At 38.6% G+C, this 16,907-nt stretch overlaps 1 protein-coding gene across 5 annotated transcripts in view; it reads left to right on the top strand.

Moving 5' to 3' along the window:
• The window catches only part of FOCAD (focadhesin), a 289,039-nt gene that overhangs the window by 26,510 nt on the left and 245,622 nt on the right, over positions 1-16,907 (top strand). For all 5 annotated transcript variants that reach the window (XM_032300072.1, XM_032300075.1, XM_032300076.1 and 2 more), the window contains exons 2-4: positions 3,956-4,044; positions 6,709-6,783; positions 9,945-10,099. In XM_032300072.1, the coding sequence (XP_032155963.1) occupies positions 3,988-4,044; positions 6,709-6,783; positions 9,945-10,099 (287 nt within the window). In that variant the 5' untranslated portion in view covers positions 3,956-3,987. The remainder of the gene's footprint in view (positions 1-3,955; positions 4,045-6,708; positions 6,784-9,944; positions 10,100-16,907) is intronic.

Genomic DNA, 16,907 nt, shown 5'->3' with positions numbered 1-16,907 from the left:
TGGAAACTGTTTTAGCAGATTAGAATTACAGCAGTGAAAATGAAGTTGTATGGGTAAGACTGTTGATAGGAAGGCATAAAAGCTAGGCATCAGAATTTGCGTTTAATCTGACAGACAATTGCAAATCCACTATGGATTTTTCACAGGGGAGTGACGTGATGGGAACAGTATTTCAGTACAGTTAATCTAACAGCAGTGTACGAACTCAGCATATGGAGCCCCAAGACTAAGCAGCTACTGGGGTAAGCCTGGTTTGGGGAACTACGACGATGACTGTAGAACGAAGAGGAAGAGTAGCCTCTGAGGTGCTGGAAAGAAGGAAGCCAGTTTTGTGGCTGACTGGATTTAGAGAGTGGTGGTGAAGGAAATTACGAGAGGAGAACTGGAGAAAAATGAACCAAAGTGACAGTTTTTTTGAGAGGAAATATGTGTTTTGTTTTTAACCCTAGTTTCTGGTGTTTTAGAGCCTACTTAGAGAAAGTATAGAAACGTTTGGAGGACTGTCCTAGATGATGGCTGATAACTGTGGCAGACTTTGTATGGAGAGACAACAGCACAAGGCATAGTGGCTGGGGAGTGCCTCCAGGAAAGAAGATAGCCCTAGAGACGCAGCGTGAATGGAGGAACAGGAGTTAGTGAACCAGCGTTTCCCAATGTGTATCCCAGGACAGACTGATAGCATGCATGGTTAGCAGGTATTTCCCTTGTTGCATGGCCAGATAGGTTTGATAAATTCTGGGTTAAGCAAAGTTAAAAAGACTTACTGTTTTAGACCCTCTCATGTTCTTTAATAATATGGACCATTATTTATATCTCCAATAAGCTGTTTCCCTCCAAGTTTAGATTCCTGTATTTGACTTTCTACGAGACATTTCCCCTTGGGCTATCTATGAGGCATCTAACATTTAACTGTCCAAAATGGAATTTCTTGTCTTCCTCACAAAACTTGGTTCCCCATCTCAGTTGATGGCAGCTCTGTCTTTTCTTTTCAGTAAAAAAATGCCGTGGTAAGAAGTAATATAGAAGTTGTATTGTACCATGGGTAAAATGGCCAAAGGAATTGAGGTTAAAAATGAAATTGCTCAGGCTGAGCATGGTGGCTCATGCCTGTAATCCCAGCACTTTGGGAGGCTGAGGGGGGTAGATCACTTGAGGTTAGGAATTTGAGATCAGCATGGCCTACATGGTGAAACCTGTCTCTACTAAAAATACAAAAATTAGCTGAGCATGGTGGTGGGTGCATATAATACTGGCTACTCAGGAGGCTGAGGCAGGAGAATCTCCTGAACCTGGGAGGTGGAGGTTGCAGTGAGCCAAGATTGCGTCACTGCACTCCAGCTTGGGCAACAGAGCGAGACTGTCACACACACACACACACACACACACACACACACACACACACAGACACAAATTGCTCAGATTAAATACCTTGGAGTCATCCTTGATTCCTTTGTCCTATACTCTTATTGTTATTTTTTGAGACAGTCTTACTCTGTCGCCCAGGCTGGAGTGCAGCGGCATAATCTTGGCTCGCTGCAACCTCTGCCTCCCAGGTTCAAGTGATTCTCTTGTGTCAGCCTCCCGAGTAATTGGTATTGCAGTGCGCACCAGCATGCCTGGCTAATTTTTGTATTTTTAGCGGAGATGGGGTTTCGCCATGTTGGCAAGGCTGGTCTCAAACTCCTGACCTCAGGTGATCTGCCTGCCTCGGCCTCCCAAAGTGCTGGGATTATAGGCGTGAGCCACTGTACCTGGCCTATTCTCCTGTCCCCTTATCTGATCCATTAGCAGCCACATTGGCTTTTTTTTTTTTCAAATATATCCAGAATCTGAACCCTTCGTACCTCAAGTGATTCTATTGAAATCTTACCCCCTATTTGTGCAGTAGCTTTCCATTTTACTCAGGATAAATATGTCACTCCCTCTAGTGGCCTACAAGGCATTTTATGACCTGGTTTCTCATTGATTCTCTGACCTGATTTACCATTCTTTTCCTCCTTCACTCTGCTCCATGCATATCTCTTTGTTCTTCCTAAGACAGGGCTTAAGCAATTTGTTAGTTTAGGGCTTTTCCTGTGCCTGTGACACTCTTTGCCTAGACAATCTGTTTGGTTAACCTAACTTCCTTTCCTCCTTTAAGCCTGTTCACATGCCACCCTCTCTAGAAGATTCTGACCCCGACCACCATATGTAAAATACAAAGTGCACTTTTCCCATTTCTCATCCCCTTTATTCTGCTTTACTTACTTTCTTTTTTTTTTTTTAATAGCCCTTACCGTGTTCTCACATATTTTATATATTATTTGTTTAAAAAAGTATCTGCTGTATTCTACTAGACTGTAAGCTCATGAATGCAGACATTTTTGCCTATTTTGTTCTCGGATATAACTCAAGCACCTATAGAACTGTGCTGGACACACAATAGGCAACTAGCAAGTATTTGTTAAATGAGTGAATGAATCTTCAAGATGGGAATATATGTCCCCATAGAATCTTCTTTTCCCCCCATGGAGATTTTCTTTTTATCCATGTTTCCCAGGGACACACTGTAGCAGATTCTGTTATATGTATTATGGAATTCAAAGGAGGAGAAAATTACAAGAAGGTTGTGATTGACACAATTGGGAAGTTAAAAAATTTTGACCTGCTTAAGCTAATAAGTAGATTTAGATAGGAAATTAGTTTGCAATCTTAAAACAAGTTGTTTCAGTGTTGTGGAATGTCAGATTTGGGGAGGAAAGTTGGACATAGATGTTGAAGAAAAAGACCAGGATAAATTACCCATTCAGGGAGTTTAGTTTTGGATAAAAGGGTAGAAAGTACAGGTTGATTATTCCTTATCTGAAATGCTTGGGACCAGAAGTGTTTTGGATTTGGATTTTTTTTTTTAAATTTTGGAATATTTGCATATGCTTTAAATGGGTTGAATATCCTAATCTGAAAATCCAAAATGCCCCAACATTTCCCTTGAGTGTCACATTAGCGCTGAAAAAGTTTCAGATTTTGTGACATTTTGGATTTTGGATTTTCAGATTTGGGTTGTTCAACCTTTAGTTAGAAAAGGCTGCTGGTTCATTCCAATATGCTTTGTTTTTTGAGATCAAGGGAGCTTGGTTTTTCTGCTTGTTATTTTTATAAATTAATCTAGGGTTGTTTATTGACATAAATTTTAATTTTAATCATAATAAGGAGGTGAGCTAGGGAACCCTATTTTTCATAGTAGTGTAATTTGGTAGGTTTAGTGCCTCATGGAAATGGGATAAATTAGGAACCTTAGGAAATCCTATTAGTTCCATGCTTCTGCTTTACCACCTGCCCTTCCCATCCTTTCTGCTTGCTTTTCTTTTCTCTTATCTTTTCTTTTTGTGAGCCCAGTAGGAATGAGAAGTGAGATGTAAATATTAAAAGTTGGTGCTAATTGCTTGCTGTTATTCCTTTAGGAAGCAAGCAATCTGTTTTAATGTGTGAATTTCTAGGTCTTTTCTAAACTTCTTTAAAAAAGTTCACCTAGGCTTCACACTTGTCACTAGCAGTTGGATTAGTGCTTAAATGAAAGCTTGTGCCAAAGTGAGCCATAGTTGAAGTAATTTTATGACAGTTTGACTCTCCCTTATAAGTTTTGATCCACAAAAGAATTAATTTCTGTTTCAAATGTGTGGTTGAACTTTTGGATATTTTTTTTGCATTTCTGTAGTATGAATTAATTTTTTTCAGGATTAGCTCTCATGGGAAAAACCAAGAGCGGTTGGGCATTTTTAGTTTATTTATCAATCATGACACTTGAGTGCTGAATGACAATGAAATTATGCCAAGGATTACTTTGCAAAGCCCTGTGCTTTATTTCCATTGTTGTCTTTGGAAGGGATTACATTCACATTATTTGAGGAATAATTAATTGAAGCTCCAATTCAGACCAGTTGGAAGACTAACAAATATTCTTTTGTTTTGGTTACAGAAACTGCATACATACATGTAAGAGAAGCAAAAATGTCAGATGATATCAGGAAAAGGTTTGAATTTCCAAATTCTCTTATCCAATCACAGGTAATTTTGTTTGTTTATTTTTGCTCATGGCAACAAATCCACCTGTTCTGTGGATTGTTAACTGAACTTTATATATTTAACATTAAATTTTTATTCTACATGTAGAGATTTATATTATTTTATGAAACTTTAATGAGATAATTTGAAAATATATATTTCACTAAGAAAGCAAATATTTGAAATTGATCAACCTCAGCTTTTATTTATATATCATACTTTTCTTCCTAGCAATAATAAAACCTTGATTAACTAGTAGGCCTCAGAATATGTTTGTTTCTTTTTTATTTTTTTGGCCTATGTTATTGGGAAAAGAGGTAAATAGTTATATGTCCACAGACTATGAGGGATTAATATTTAATAAGATATATCCTACACATTATATAGATTTTTGTAATAATGACATTTAATAAGTAAAATATCCTGGATTAAAAAATTTGATGTATCTACTAAAGAGATTGTGGTAACTTTAGTGAGTTTTTCCATAATTAAATAGTTAAAACAAAGATGGTTTTCTGGTTAGCCTTTAGCTAACTAGACGCATTCTGGTTAAGCAAGGTATCATAATAGCTTACTGTCTTTTCTTGTGAGAGTAAAGCTAACAGACCAGCAGACACCATCTTGAAGACTTAACAACGTACGGCGCCTTGGATACTTTCAACAGTTAACTTCGGAGATGCCTGCTGTGGGAATTGACTTAGCTGGGTAGTGGGGAACCCTTCCATGAGGAGTAGAACACTCCTTATGCAAGATTCCCTTCTACCTGGCTGGGTTGGAGTCATATCCTACAGGACCGTGAAGAAGAAGATGAACGCTTGGAGGATACTGTTTACAGTTTTATATTTCTGTGCCTGGGGCCTCTTTGTTAGCATAGATAATCAAGAAATACCCATCTGTGTTACTGTTAAATTAGGTGAAAAGTATATATGTATTGTTTAGTGTAGGATGTCTATTTGAATTCTGTTTTAGAACACTTAAGTAGCAATGTAGGCTGATTATCCTCAGATTTTGTATTTTAAAAAAATCAGTTTAGGCTAGTATCTCTGATTTGTTAGAAGAGGAAATGAAAAGTGTATTAGAGAAATTGAACCTGATGGAGAATGGGGAATTAGGCTTCTTTTCTTTTAGTTCTTTTTCTAAATATGGACTATAGCTTTTTCTTTGTCCCTGTTGTGTTTCATATTGGTTTTATTAGGTTCTTGTGTTTGTGTCCTGTACTTTGCAAATATTTCTTATTGTTCTTCTGTAACAACTGCTCAGTGTTAGCACCGTATTTCATTGATTCATGCACATTTTTTTTTAAAGATTTTAACATCTTTGAAATTGGATTGCATCTAGTAATGATGGCAGTAGTTAAGATACAGTTGGTATTGCCTGCACATTTGTGAACTTGGGCATGGTTTTCTACACAAGCCTAAAAGAGCTCTTGTGTGAATATAAAATCAAAATTCTAACTTAAAAGAAGCATTGTGTATCACAGACTAATTGGCAGCCTTTCTCCTTTCTTAGTGGTACACAATATAATGGTGCAACTTGCAGTTCATGATCAGTTTACATTCAATGAAGTATAGCATATTTTGTAAAACAGGAGCTCAACTTATCCATGGGCACTCAGTTCTTGTTACTATTCCTTTTACCAGGAGATAAGAGACAGTAAGTTGGACTAAACTTAATATTCGTATAAATGAATAACTTGTATTGCAAAACTGAGACCACAAGTGCTGCGGCCTTAAATCAGCTCCAATGTGTGAAATTCAAAGAGAAAAATGAGGAAGGAGTGGGTGCTGTGTTTTTATTTGAGCTTTTCTGGAGACTTCGGAAGACTGACAGCTATTCACAGCTATACCATAATTTGGTTCCAAGTGCAGGATGGGCAGTTGTTGCGGTAGTGAAGTTTTCCCAACCCATACACAGAATGGCTATGATCGCTGCTAGCCTATTGACTCTAAGACAGTAGTACTGGGTAGTGCTGAAGAACTAGGGGACTAAAGTTGAAGAAGTAGGAGGTAATGATATTTATGTCTTTATGTAACCAGCACTCCTATAAAAGTCTTGAATTTAATTTTGGGTTGTTTTGAAGCAGGATAGGGGAAAATTTTCGAGATTTATGAGAATGAAAGCTTACATTTAAATTGAATTTAAGGGCTGAAACCTATGAAAAAATGATAAAGAAATCAAAATTATATGACCTAGAGGAAGGAGAAGGGTGGTGGTGGAGGGAAGCCCTCCCTTTTGATTCACATCTGTGCGGGCTATAGTCATAAACATGAGTTTCTTCATCTTCATTAATGGTGTGGTAAAGCATGATGGATTTCATTTCAATGCAAAGATGATTTTAAGAAGCTATGGGGTTTCTCATTCATGGTTTAATGGAGTTACCTTCTGATACTGACAGCAATTTGAACCAAAAATCTGGCAGTTTTCTTAATTTCTAGGAACTATAGTTGCTTATTGGTAACCTGGGATAGCTATGTCTACCTTGAGGGCTATTCCAAAGATTAGAAATTATGTATGTGGAGTGCTTGATTCAATGCCTTCTACATAGCACATACTTAATAAATGAAAATTTTATTTATTCCCAATTGACTGCCTGGCATACTCATATCAACTAGTATTGATATTTGGAAAGAACTTCTAAGGGTCTGTGTTCATTAATTTGTTTTTTAGGCTGTGGGTCATCTTCTTGCTGCAGTCCTAAAGGAAAATGGTTTTTCAGAAAAGATTCACCAATCTACAGATCAGGTCTGTGTTTAACTTTATGGTTTAATTCTCTTCAGATAAGATACCTACTAGCTGGATCACATATGTACCTGTCTTGTTTCCCTGATAGTTCAGATCATAGTAGAAATGTTTTTGAATTGTGAGAACTTCATTGCCCTTTTTGTTTGTTTGCCTTGTTTTTAATGTGTATCATTTAAAAAGTTTTAAATTTATGAAAACACACTCTAGGAGTGAGATATGGAGGGCTGGAGAGGACTATTCTTATGACTATTAATGAAAAATAATATGGGTGGAATGAGAGAAGGCATGCTTTAGAGAAGATTGATAGTTACCTCTGAGGGAATCATTTTCGTTAATGAAGAGAAAGAGCAGAGTGGCCCTGTTTGGATGTAGATTTCTCATGCTTCAGCTCAGCCCCAGTTGTGAGTTCTTAGTTGGAAAGGTTATACATTGACAGTCAAAGCTGAAAAATTCCATCCTAACACAAATAGCAGGTGAGTGCTCAGAGTTGAAGCAATGCCAGCTTACTGAGATATACCACTTGGGACTTGGTTGATCAATGTTGTGTATTTTGACTTGCTAGTTGGGAAACTCTTCTTAGGAGAGGTGTTCTCAGGCATTCTCTATAGGGAACATAAGTGATGGAAATAAGATTCTTTTTTTTTTCACAGCAGAAATAAATTCATTTTCTTTTTCTCACATTCTTTTTGATTAGCTGCTCCAAGTCACATTTCTTTATCGCTTCTGCAGACATATTGAAGTAAATGTAGAACAAACTTCCCTAACTGACATTTGTCTGATATTTGTATATAGTCATATAAATTAGGTTTTCTGAGAACTCTGATCCTAATCCTGTCTATAATCACATCGTGTACTTTGAAAAGATCTAGTGGTTTTACTTAAACTGCCAGGATTTATTGAATGTCAAATCCCTGTAACTGTTTCCTCTTCTACTAAAAATGAAAAGCATTCACAGTATTACCTGAAGCAGCAGTTTATTTATTCACTTGTTTTGTTTTTCCGGTGTAGTAATAGAGTAATGACATTTAGAGCCTTTTGATATTGTCAATACAGCTGAATACAATGTCATTCTGAATAAAAGGTGAAGTGGAATATAAATATTTCCTTCCTGTAGTGACTATTAACTGTATTGTTATTTTAATAGTGGGATGCTAAGATTGAAAAGATTCTCTGCCAGCTACAGAGGGAAAGTGGGTATGAAATGATGTTGATTTTCTTTTCTTTTCTTTTCTTTTTTTTTTTTTTTTGAGACAGATTCTGGCTCTGTCACCCAGGCTGGAGTGTGGAGTGAGTGGCACTATCTCAGCTCACTGCAACTTCTGTCTTCCAGATTCAAGCAATTCTCATGTCTCAGCCTCCCCAGGAGCTGGGATTACAGGCATGCACCACCACGCCCAGCTAATTTTTTGTATTTTTAGTAGAGAGGGGGTTGCGCCATGTTGGCCGGGCTGGTCTCAAACTTCTAGCCTCAGTTGGAAATCCCAAAGTGTTGGAATTACAGGCATGAGCCACAGCACCTGGCCTTGACTTTCCTTCTTTTATTAATAGTTATTCTTTGGGGGCCCGGGAGTTAATTTTTCCAAAATTATGTATTTCCCTAATAAGTTGTATCAGGAAAAAGGAAAAATCACTTCATTATTTGTTCTTTTTCTTTCTTTTTTTTTTTTTTTTAAATACAATTGTGTGTAAGTCTAAATGGACTTTATTCATAATACAGTCATATATAGATTTACTGTTATCTCTTTTTTTTTTTTTTTTGAGACGGAGTTTCACTCATGTTACCCAGGCTGGAGTGCAATGGCGCGATCTCGGCTCACCGCAACCTCCGCCTCCTGGGTTCAGGCAATTCTCCTGCCTCAGCCTCCTGAGTAGCTGGGATTACAGGCACGCACCACCATGCCCAGCTAATTTTTTGTATTTTTAGTAGAGACAGGTTTTCACCATGTTGACCAGGATGGTCTCGATCTCTTGACCTCATGATCCACCTGTCTCGGCCTCCCACAGTGCTGGGATTACAGGCTTGAGCCACCGCGCCCGGCCCAGATTTACTGTTAGCAGTAAACCTTTTTGGTGATCCTGGGTTCCTGAGAAAATTATAAAAGCTAGAACCCCTGCTTTGATAGATTTTTCCAAAATGAAAACTTATATTTACTTGTATGTCCTTTTCATGCTTTTCTATCAATAAAGACAGATTCACAGTGTGAGGGGGAAAAAGTTAGTTTTTTTCTTGGGCAAAACAGTTTTCCTAGGCTTTTTTTTGGGGGTGATAGCTATGTGATGAGCAGCTTGCTGGTGGTCTGTCCTACTTCTCTCTCTCTCGCTCTCTTTTTTTTTTTTTAAACTAGAGATGGAGTCTTGCTCTGTTGCCCAGGCTGGAGTGCAGTGGCACAGTCTCGGCTAGCTGCAACCTCTGCCTCCCAGGTTCAAGCAATTCTCCTGTCTCAACCTCCAGAGTAGCTGGGATTATAGGCTACCACGCCCAGCTACTTTTTGCATTTTTAGTAGACATAGGGTTTCACCATATTGGCTGTTGGCCAGGCTGGTTTTGAACTCCTGACCTTGTGATCTATCCACCTTGGCCTCCCAAAGTGCTGGGATTACAGAAATGAGCCATCGTGTGTGACCTTTCTCTCTTTTCTATCTGGGCGCACATTAGACTTCAACAAATTGTGGCAGGGGCATTGTGAGTGGTGGTGAGGTGCATGTAGGCCATAGAGGTGGGTGGTAGGAGAGCAGGAACATTTTCTGAAAATAACTGTTATTGCCATTGAAGGCTTGTAGCATAGAGAGTATTTGGACTTCAACTTAGACTAACTGATAAACTGATGCTATTAGTGTCTGGTTAAATTCTCTGGTTATAGCAACGTGCTATAGGCAAGTCTTAGCTTTGTTGTGTGACTCAAACTCAGGTCATACCTCTACCTGCAGCCAGCCTTGTTTTACAGCCACGATACCAGGTGAGAGAGAGTTGCTATATCAAAACACATCCATTACCTCTCTTGGAAAATTGACTTCATATTATTCTAGGAACAGAGTAATAAGAGCATCATCTTTATATAGGAAAGCTAGCCTACCGTGAACACATTACACATTGATGAATGACCGAAGGTGTGTGTTTGCTGCTCATCAGAATTGTCTTGTAATCGCTGGTTTGGTTTCAGACTCCTGCTTTGAACTTGCTGTGGGAGAAGTGCTGCAGTGACGATGTAGTGGTTCGAACAGCCTGCTGTGAAGGTCTCGTGGCACTTGTTGCTCAGGATCATGCAGAGTTCAGCTATGTTCTCAATGGGATACTCAACCTGATTCCATCAACCAGGTACTTTTTCCTCAGTATTTGGTCAGTTAATGATTTAAGCTTTTAGAGAAAAAAAATTCAGTAAATCCCTATTAAGTGTCAACATTGATCCTACTTGCCAGTGTTTTTTCTTGCTCTTAAAATGTCATGCAGTTGCTATGTCATTACGAAAAGATCATGCTAATTTAAACCCGACAGTTTTGGAATTTGTGGTCATTTGCTGTATTTAAGTTTTGGGGCTCTACTTAAATTTGTCATTGTTCTTTTTAAGAAGAAAAAAGCTAAATAGTTTATAGTTCAAAAATGCAATGCAGATTCCTGATTTAATTTCAGAAACAAGGGTATCCATAAGCAATGCTTCTTTCATAATGGTATAGTTTATACATTGTAGTGAGTGGCATTCATTGGTCAGCCATTGGCATTAGTGTATTAGAAAATAATGGCACTTATTTCTCAAATATTTTGTGATTTAGGGATATCTTTTCCCTGATTATTCCAAGTTAATAATGTTTTGTTCTTCGAATTTGCTTGGTATGACCATATTTAGTTCATTACAGTCTGAGGTAATGGGATAACAAGGAATAAGAGGACTCGATATCAGGGATCCAATATGGTCAAACAGGACCATATTTGAACCAGTGAGCTTCTGTTATAAAATACTCCCTGAAAAGGAGATGTTACTCTTTGCTTCAAGAAATTGTCTTGAGCTGCATGTCCTAATGTTTGCCTACTTCAAATCATTTGGGCTTGCCCCTTTCCCTCACCTCTCATCAAGCCTCCCTCCTCCTTTGTGGAGCTACTTTTGTTGTTGTTGTTGTTGAGACAGAGCAGTCTTGCTCAGTTGCTCAGGCTGGAGTACAGTGGTGCCATCTTGACCCACTGCAACCTTCGCCTCCCGGGTTCAAGCAATTCTCTGCCTCAGCCTTCTGAGTAGCTGGGATTACAGACATCCCCTACCACGCCCACCTAATTTTTTTTTGTATTTTTAGTAGAGACGGGGTTTCACTATCTTGGCCAGGCTGGTCTTGAATTCCTTACCTCATGATCTACCTGCCTTAGCCTCCCAAAGTTTCCAGTGATTTTTATTCATCTTTATTATAGTATCGACAGGGCTGAGTACTTAATTTTTTTTCCCTGTCTTTAGTTGAGATGGAGTATAGCTGTAATTAAAATTTGTGGAAAGATGCCTGGCATGGTGGCTCATGCCTGTAATCTTAGCACTTTGGGAGGCTGAGGCAGGTGGATCACCTGAGATCATGAGACTAGCCTGGCCAACATGGTAAAACTGCGTCTCTACTAAAAATACAAAAATTAGCCGGACGTGGTGACATGTGCCTGTAGTCCCAGCTACTTGGGAGGCTGAGGCACGAGAATCACTTGAACCCAGGAGGTGGAGGTTCCAGTGAGTTGAGATTGTGCCACTGTACTCCAGCCTCGGTGACAGAGTGAAACTCCATCTCAGCAACAACAATGATTTGTGGAAAGATTCCTGGGCTTGAAGTTGTTTGGGCTAAACAACGCTAGCCTTTTAACCTTTCTTTATAAATCTTTCCTGTTTCCTTAGATCCTTTCTTTGTGTTTTTTTGGCACCTTGATGTTAATTAATTCCCTCCCCTCCCTTTCCCTCCCTTCTCCTCCCCTCCCCCTTCTCTTTCCTTTCCTTTTTCTCCTCCTCCCTCCCTCCCTTCCTCTGGCTGTGCTGCCCAGGCATTATAGCTCACTGAATCCTTAAACTCCTGGGCTCAGGTAGTTCTCCCCCGTCAGCCTCCTAAGTAGCTGGGACTACAGATGTGTGCCAGCATGCCTTGCTTGATTTTTCTTTCCCTTTTGCAGTCTATGATTGCAAAAGGAAAAGCCCTTCCCAAAGTAGATCCAGTCTTCTGTTCAAATTATGTTTCTCCGCATGAATACTCTTCTTTAGACATGACAACTGTTCAGCCTTCCTGAGCTTTTGTGTGTGCTCCACCATTGTTGTTAATGGTAGTCTTAGTTATTTTTAAATTTAAAAATGTGATTTTTGGGCCTGGCGCAGTGGCTCACATCTGTAATCCCAACACTTTGGAAGCCTGAGGCAGGTGGATCACCTGAGGTCAGGAGTTGCACAGTATCCTGACCAACATGGTGAAACCCTATCTCTACTACAAATACAAAAGTTAGTCAGGCATGGTGACGCATGCCTGTAGTCTCAGCTACTCGGGAGGTTGAAACAGGAGAATCGCTTGAACCTGGGAGACAGAGGTTGCAGTGAGCTAAGATTGTGCCACTGCAGTCCAGCGTGGGCAAGAGTGAGACACACTCTCAATAAAAAAAAAAAAAAAAAAATAAATAAATAAATAAATAATACATTCATGTTGGATATTTGAGGGAAAGCCTGTGTCCTATCATTGTATCTGTGTGGTTTTTTTTTCCTCATGGAGGACAAACTGCTAGTAGGTCTTAGAATATTCTATGCAACATATGATAGAAAATTTGTAGGTATGTGTATTTAAATATATATTTTCCTCACTTAACAAACAGAAATAGTAACCTGTTACATAGTATTCTTTATTTGCATTTTCAGTGAAAAAATGTATCTTGGAGCTTGTATTAGGCTATTCTTTCATTGCTATAAAGAAATACCTAAGGCTAGTTAATTTATAAAGTAAATTGATTCATTTTGGCTCATGGTTCTACAGGCTGTACAGGAAGCATGGAGCCAGTATCTGTTTCTGGCAGGGGCTTCAGGAAGCTTACAGTCATCGTGGAATGCAAAGGGGGAGCAGGCATATCACATGGTAGAAGCCAGGAGCAAGAGAGAGAGGGGGAGGTCCAAGATGCTTTTAAACAACGAGAACACTATTGAGCTAACTGAGCAAGAACTCACCTATCACCAAGAGGATGATACTAAACCATTCATAAGGGATCTGCCGCAATGATTCAGTCGCCTCCTACCAGGCCCCATCTCCAACATTGGGAATCATGTGTCAACATAAGATTTGGAGGAGACAAACATCCAAACCATTCAGAGCTCATTCTGTAAAACATATAAAGAGCTTTCTATTTTTTTTCTAGCTGAATAATATTCCATTGTGTGGATGAGCCATAATTTATCAATTTCCTATTATTTCTAATCTTTTTTTTTTTTTTTTTGAGATTGAGTCTTGCTCTGTTGCCAGGCTGGAGTGCAGTGGCGTGATCTTGGATCACTGCAACCTCTGCCTCCCAGGTTCAAGCAGTTCTCCTGCCTCAGCCTCCTGAGTAGCTGGGACTACAGGTGTACGCCACTGTGCCAGGCTAATTTTTGTATTTTTGGTAGAGATGGGGTTTCACCATGTTGGCCAGCCTGATCACCATCTCTTGACCTTGTGATCCTCCCACCTCCACTTCCCAAAGTGCTAGGATTACAGGTGTGAGCCCCTCGCACCTGTCCCTAATCTTTTACAATCGATAGTGCTTCTGTTATTAATCTTATACATGTAGGTGACCATAAATAGGATCTTTGGCTATTTGGCAAACATATGGAAGAAAGCCTTGACTTTTATAGTAAGCAAATATAGGAATTTTAACAATGGAAGGATGTTGGACATTTTAAAAAAATGCTTATCTCAAAATGTTCATATTGTCTAAATTGTCATCCACTGGGAGATATAGACAGTAGATGCTGAAGCTAACCAATTTCACTTTTGAATCAATTTGATAATAAAATATATAAATGCTAAGTTTTCTTTATTGTTGCCGTTGGAGAGAATGATTATTTGTATGTTAGAAAACATAATTTTCTTCATTGCTTTATTTCAAGTAGCAGAACTTTGTGGTGCGTAGTGATTATGAAGACTATACTTTGTACTGTTTATGTTTACCAAAAAAAACCCCAGCAAAATGAGAATCAATTTTAAGAAACAAGCTAATTAAGAACAGGAGATTCAGACAGCCTCCTCCTCCTCCAAAATGAACCTCAGGGAATCGTCTGAGACAGAAAACCATCTGTGTCTTTGGGATCTAAAGGCAGAAATGGGCCAGGCCTGGTGGCTTATGCCCATAATCCCAACACTTTGGGAGGCTGAGGGGGACGCATTGCTTGAGGCCAGGAGTTGAAGAGCAGCCAGGCCAACAAGTTATAACCCCATCTCTAATAAAAATACAAAAAAATTGCCGAGTGTAGTGGCACGTGCCTGTAGTCCCAGCTACTCAGGAGGCTGAGGCAGGAGAATCGCTTAAACTCAGAGGCAGAGGTTGCAGTGAGCCAAGATCACACTACTGCACTCCAGCCTGGACAACAAAGTAAGACTCGGTCTCAATCAGTCAATCACTCAATCGATCCATCACTCAATCAATCAATCAATGTAGGAATGACTTTGGGTGAGACACTTTGGGCCTTCAGTTTCCATTATTTAAATTTCTACTTGTCTCTGACTTCTTAGATTAGAGGTTTATTGGTATCTAGAGGCACCTTGGGAACTCAGACACACCACAATTGCTTATCTTTGATTTAGAAAAATAATTTTAAAACTTTATCTTTCCATCTTGTTTATTTATCTTCTATGATACTATCCTTCAGGAACTAAGAAAGAGAGAGGGGGTGGATAGAAAAAGCCAATAGTGAGAAGCAGCCTTCTATAGAATAGATATTTAAAGAATGTAGTTTATTGAGTTTTCTCGGCATTTCATGTTTTGAAAGCGTGAAAGAAAGATGGAAGGAAAAGTAGATGAGCCAATCTCTTCCAGTCTTATAACTTGCTTCTTTGTCCTTTGCAAGTCTAGTCTATAAGGTTCCATTGGAACACCTATGGAAGCTCCCCTTCCACCTGAAGCCCAGCCCACAATTTGAGAAACAGTGGCTTAGAGCGGGTTACATTGTATAGTCTAACTTTGAAAAAGACTTGACATTGCAATGCTCTGGTTGTCTAAACTTCAGGGAGTGGCTGGGAAAGGGTCTGGCTCTGCTTGAGAGATTGTTCTCTTCAAAGGAATAGTTTGATGTCCTAGAGTGTTCTTTGTTCAAAGCTGAGGCAACATGAAACAATTGTAAACTAGGTTTTATAGCTTCTGTAAACAAAGAAATGGATTTAAGAGGTCTAAAATGTTCTTTTAATCAGTAAGGAAATTTGAAAAAAAATTATTCTCTAGGGAGGGTGAAGGAAAGAAGGGGACCACAAAAGAAACACAGTAAGGAAGTCATTATCACCAGTCGAATGTGAATTTTGAAATGAAATGAAACTGAACATAAAGTAAAAGATATATGGTAGCATATAGTTTTCTGGGCCTTTCAGGAATTGTTTTGAGTTTAGATTATTTTTGGTTTTGTTGATTTCGGTTTTTACATTGACTGTATCCTGGAATAAAAAGTCCCAAAGCAGGGAATTTTCCATTTTTCTTTCCTTAGAATTTTTTTTCGCTTAACTGTGCTGGCTTCTAGAAGGCTCATGCAACCATTGTTACAGTTGCTTAGTAACAGGATTGTGAAGAAAAAATCTTGCTCTCCTAGAGAACCAGGTATTCAGATTTGATATTGAGGTGTCATGACAGCCTGTAATTTCAGCTCAGCTGCTTCCCCCATTCCTTGTCTTAATATACTTGGTAGGAAGGTTATATGCTGGATAAACTAGGCTAGAACTTGATTTGTATGCCTTTTGTGCTTTTAAACAGGGAAGGGACCTGCCATCGAGGTATTTGGGAATATAAAGTGTATTAAAGTGTGGGACATTAAAGTGTATTTTCTGGGACTTCTAAAATCTACCTTTTAATGAAATTTAGCATAGGATATTAAAAATTCTTGTATTGGATACTGAGTAAAGCTGTTGGATTCAGTGAGTCTTTGATCATGGGTTGATGAAGGTTCAGTAGTTAAAAATGATTCTGAGAACCATTTGTAGTTAAGATTTAGGTTCATTTATGGAGAAAATTCTTGTCTCTCAGGGCCTTCTCTTTTATTGATGATCCTGTTTCTTGGGAAACTTTATTGCTTTGTTATGTTGGAAATGGCTAGCAACTGTATTCATATCTTGTTGTATTATTGAAGCTTTTCTGTATTATTTAGCTTCTTTTATTTTATTTGGCAGGAGAAGAAGAAGCAAGGAAGGATGCCTTTATGAGGCTTCCTCCAAGGTTTAGGGAAGACAACACACTTTAATCTGCAGCTGGGATATCAGAGTATTACTACCTGAATCTGATGTGGTTTCAAGGTTTATATTGATATTGATATTATGGCTTATTTAAATGTTATTAGAGAGTGACAAAATTGCTAGACTATGTCTGTTTTCCTGTTTTATCTTTTAAATATTCCTTTTAAGCTTATTTGCTTGTTTCTAGATGTTCTCCTTCCTTTTGTTCCCCAATCCTTTTTTTTGCCCTTGAAAATCCCAGAATTTCTCTCAACTTTCAGCTCCTAACCAGGAAAGTAGTTCCAGCCACTTTTCTGATCTAGGGCATTCTGCCCTATTTCTTTTTAAGTTAGTTGATTTGGTTGAAGTCTTTGTCACAAAATCTTCCATTGTAGAATCATGTATTTATGCTAAGATGTTTCTAGGTGATTTATGAACAGTGGCTGCTATGTTACTTTTATAATGGAAAAATGCTTCAGAAGAAATCAGGCTGTTTTTGGGACATAGAAGGCAAATGAGTGCACAGAACTTTGTAAAGCGAAAGCTCAGTAACGTTAAATTTCTTAGATTTTATTTTAAAGAAGCGTTTTTTTGAGGGGGTCATTCATTTAAGCATGGTTTTCTTAGAACTATTTTCTCCTTGTCTTCTTGTCTCTGTTTATCTCTCTCGTATAGTTTTATAATGAATTTAGACAATAATTTGATTGTTTTTCTAGTGTTTATTACTCTCTTGTTTGCTGATGACTTAC

This window comes from Sapajus apella, unplaced genomic scaffold (genome assembly GCF_009761245.1).
Source record: "Sapajus apella isolate SASKATOON/1434 unplaced genomic scaffold, GSC_monkey_1.0 scaffold42, whole genome shotgun sequence".
Lineage (NCBI taxonomy): Eukaryota > Metazoa > Chordata > Mammalia > Primates > Cebidae > Sapajus > Sapajus apella.
This window is presented reverse-complemented; position numbering and strand designations above follow the sequence as displayed.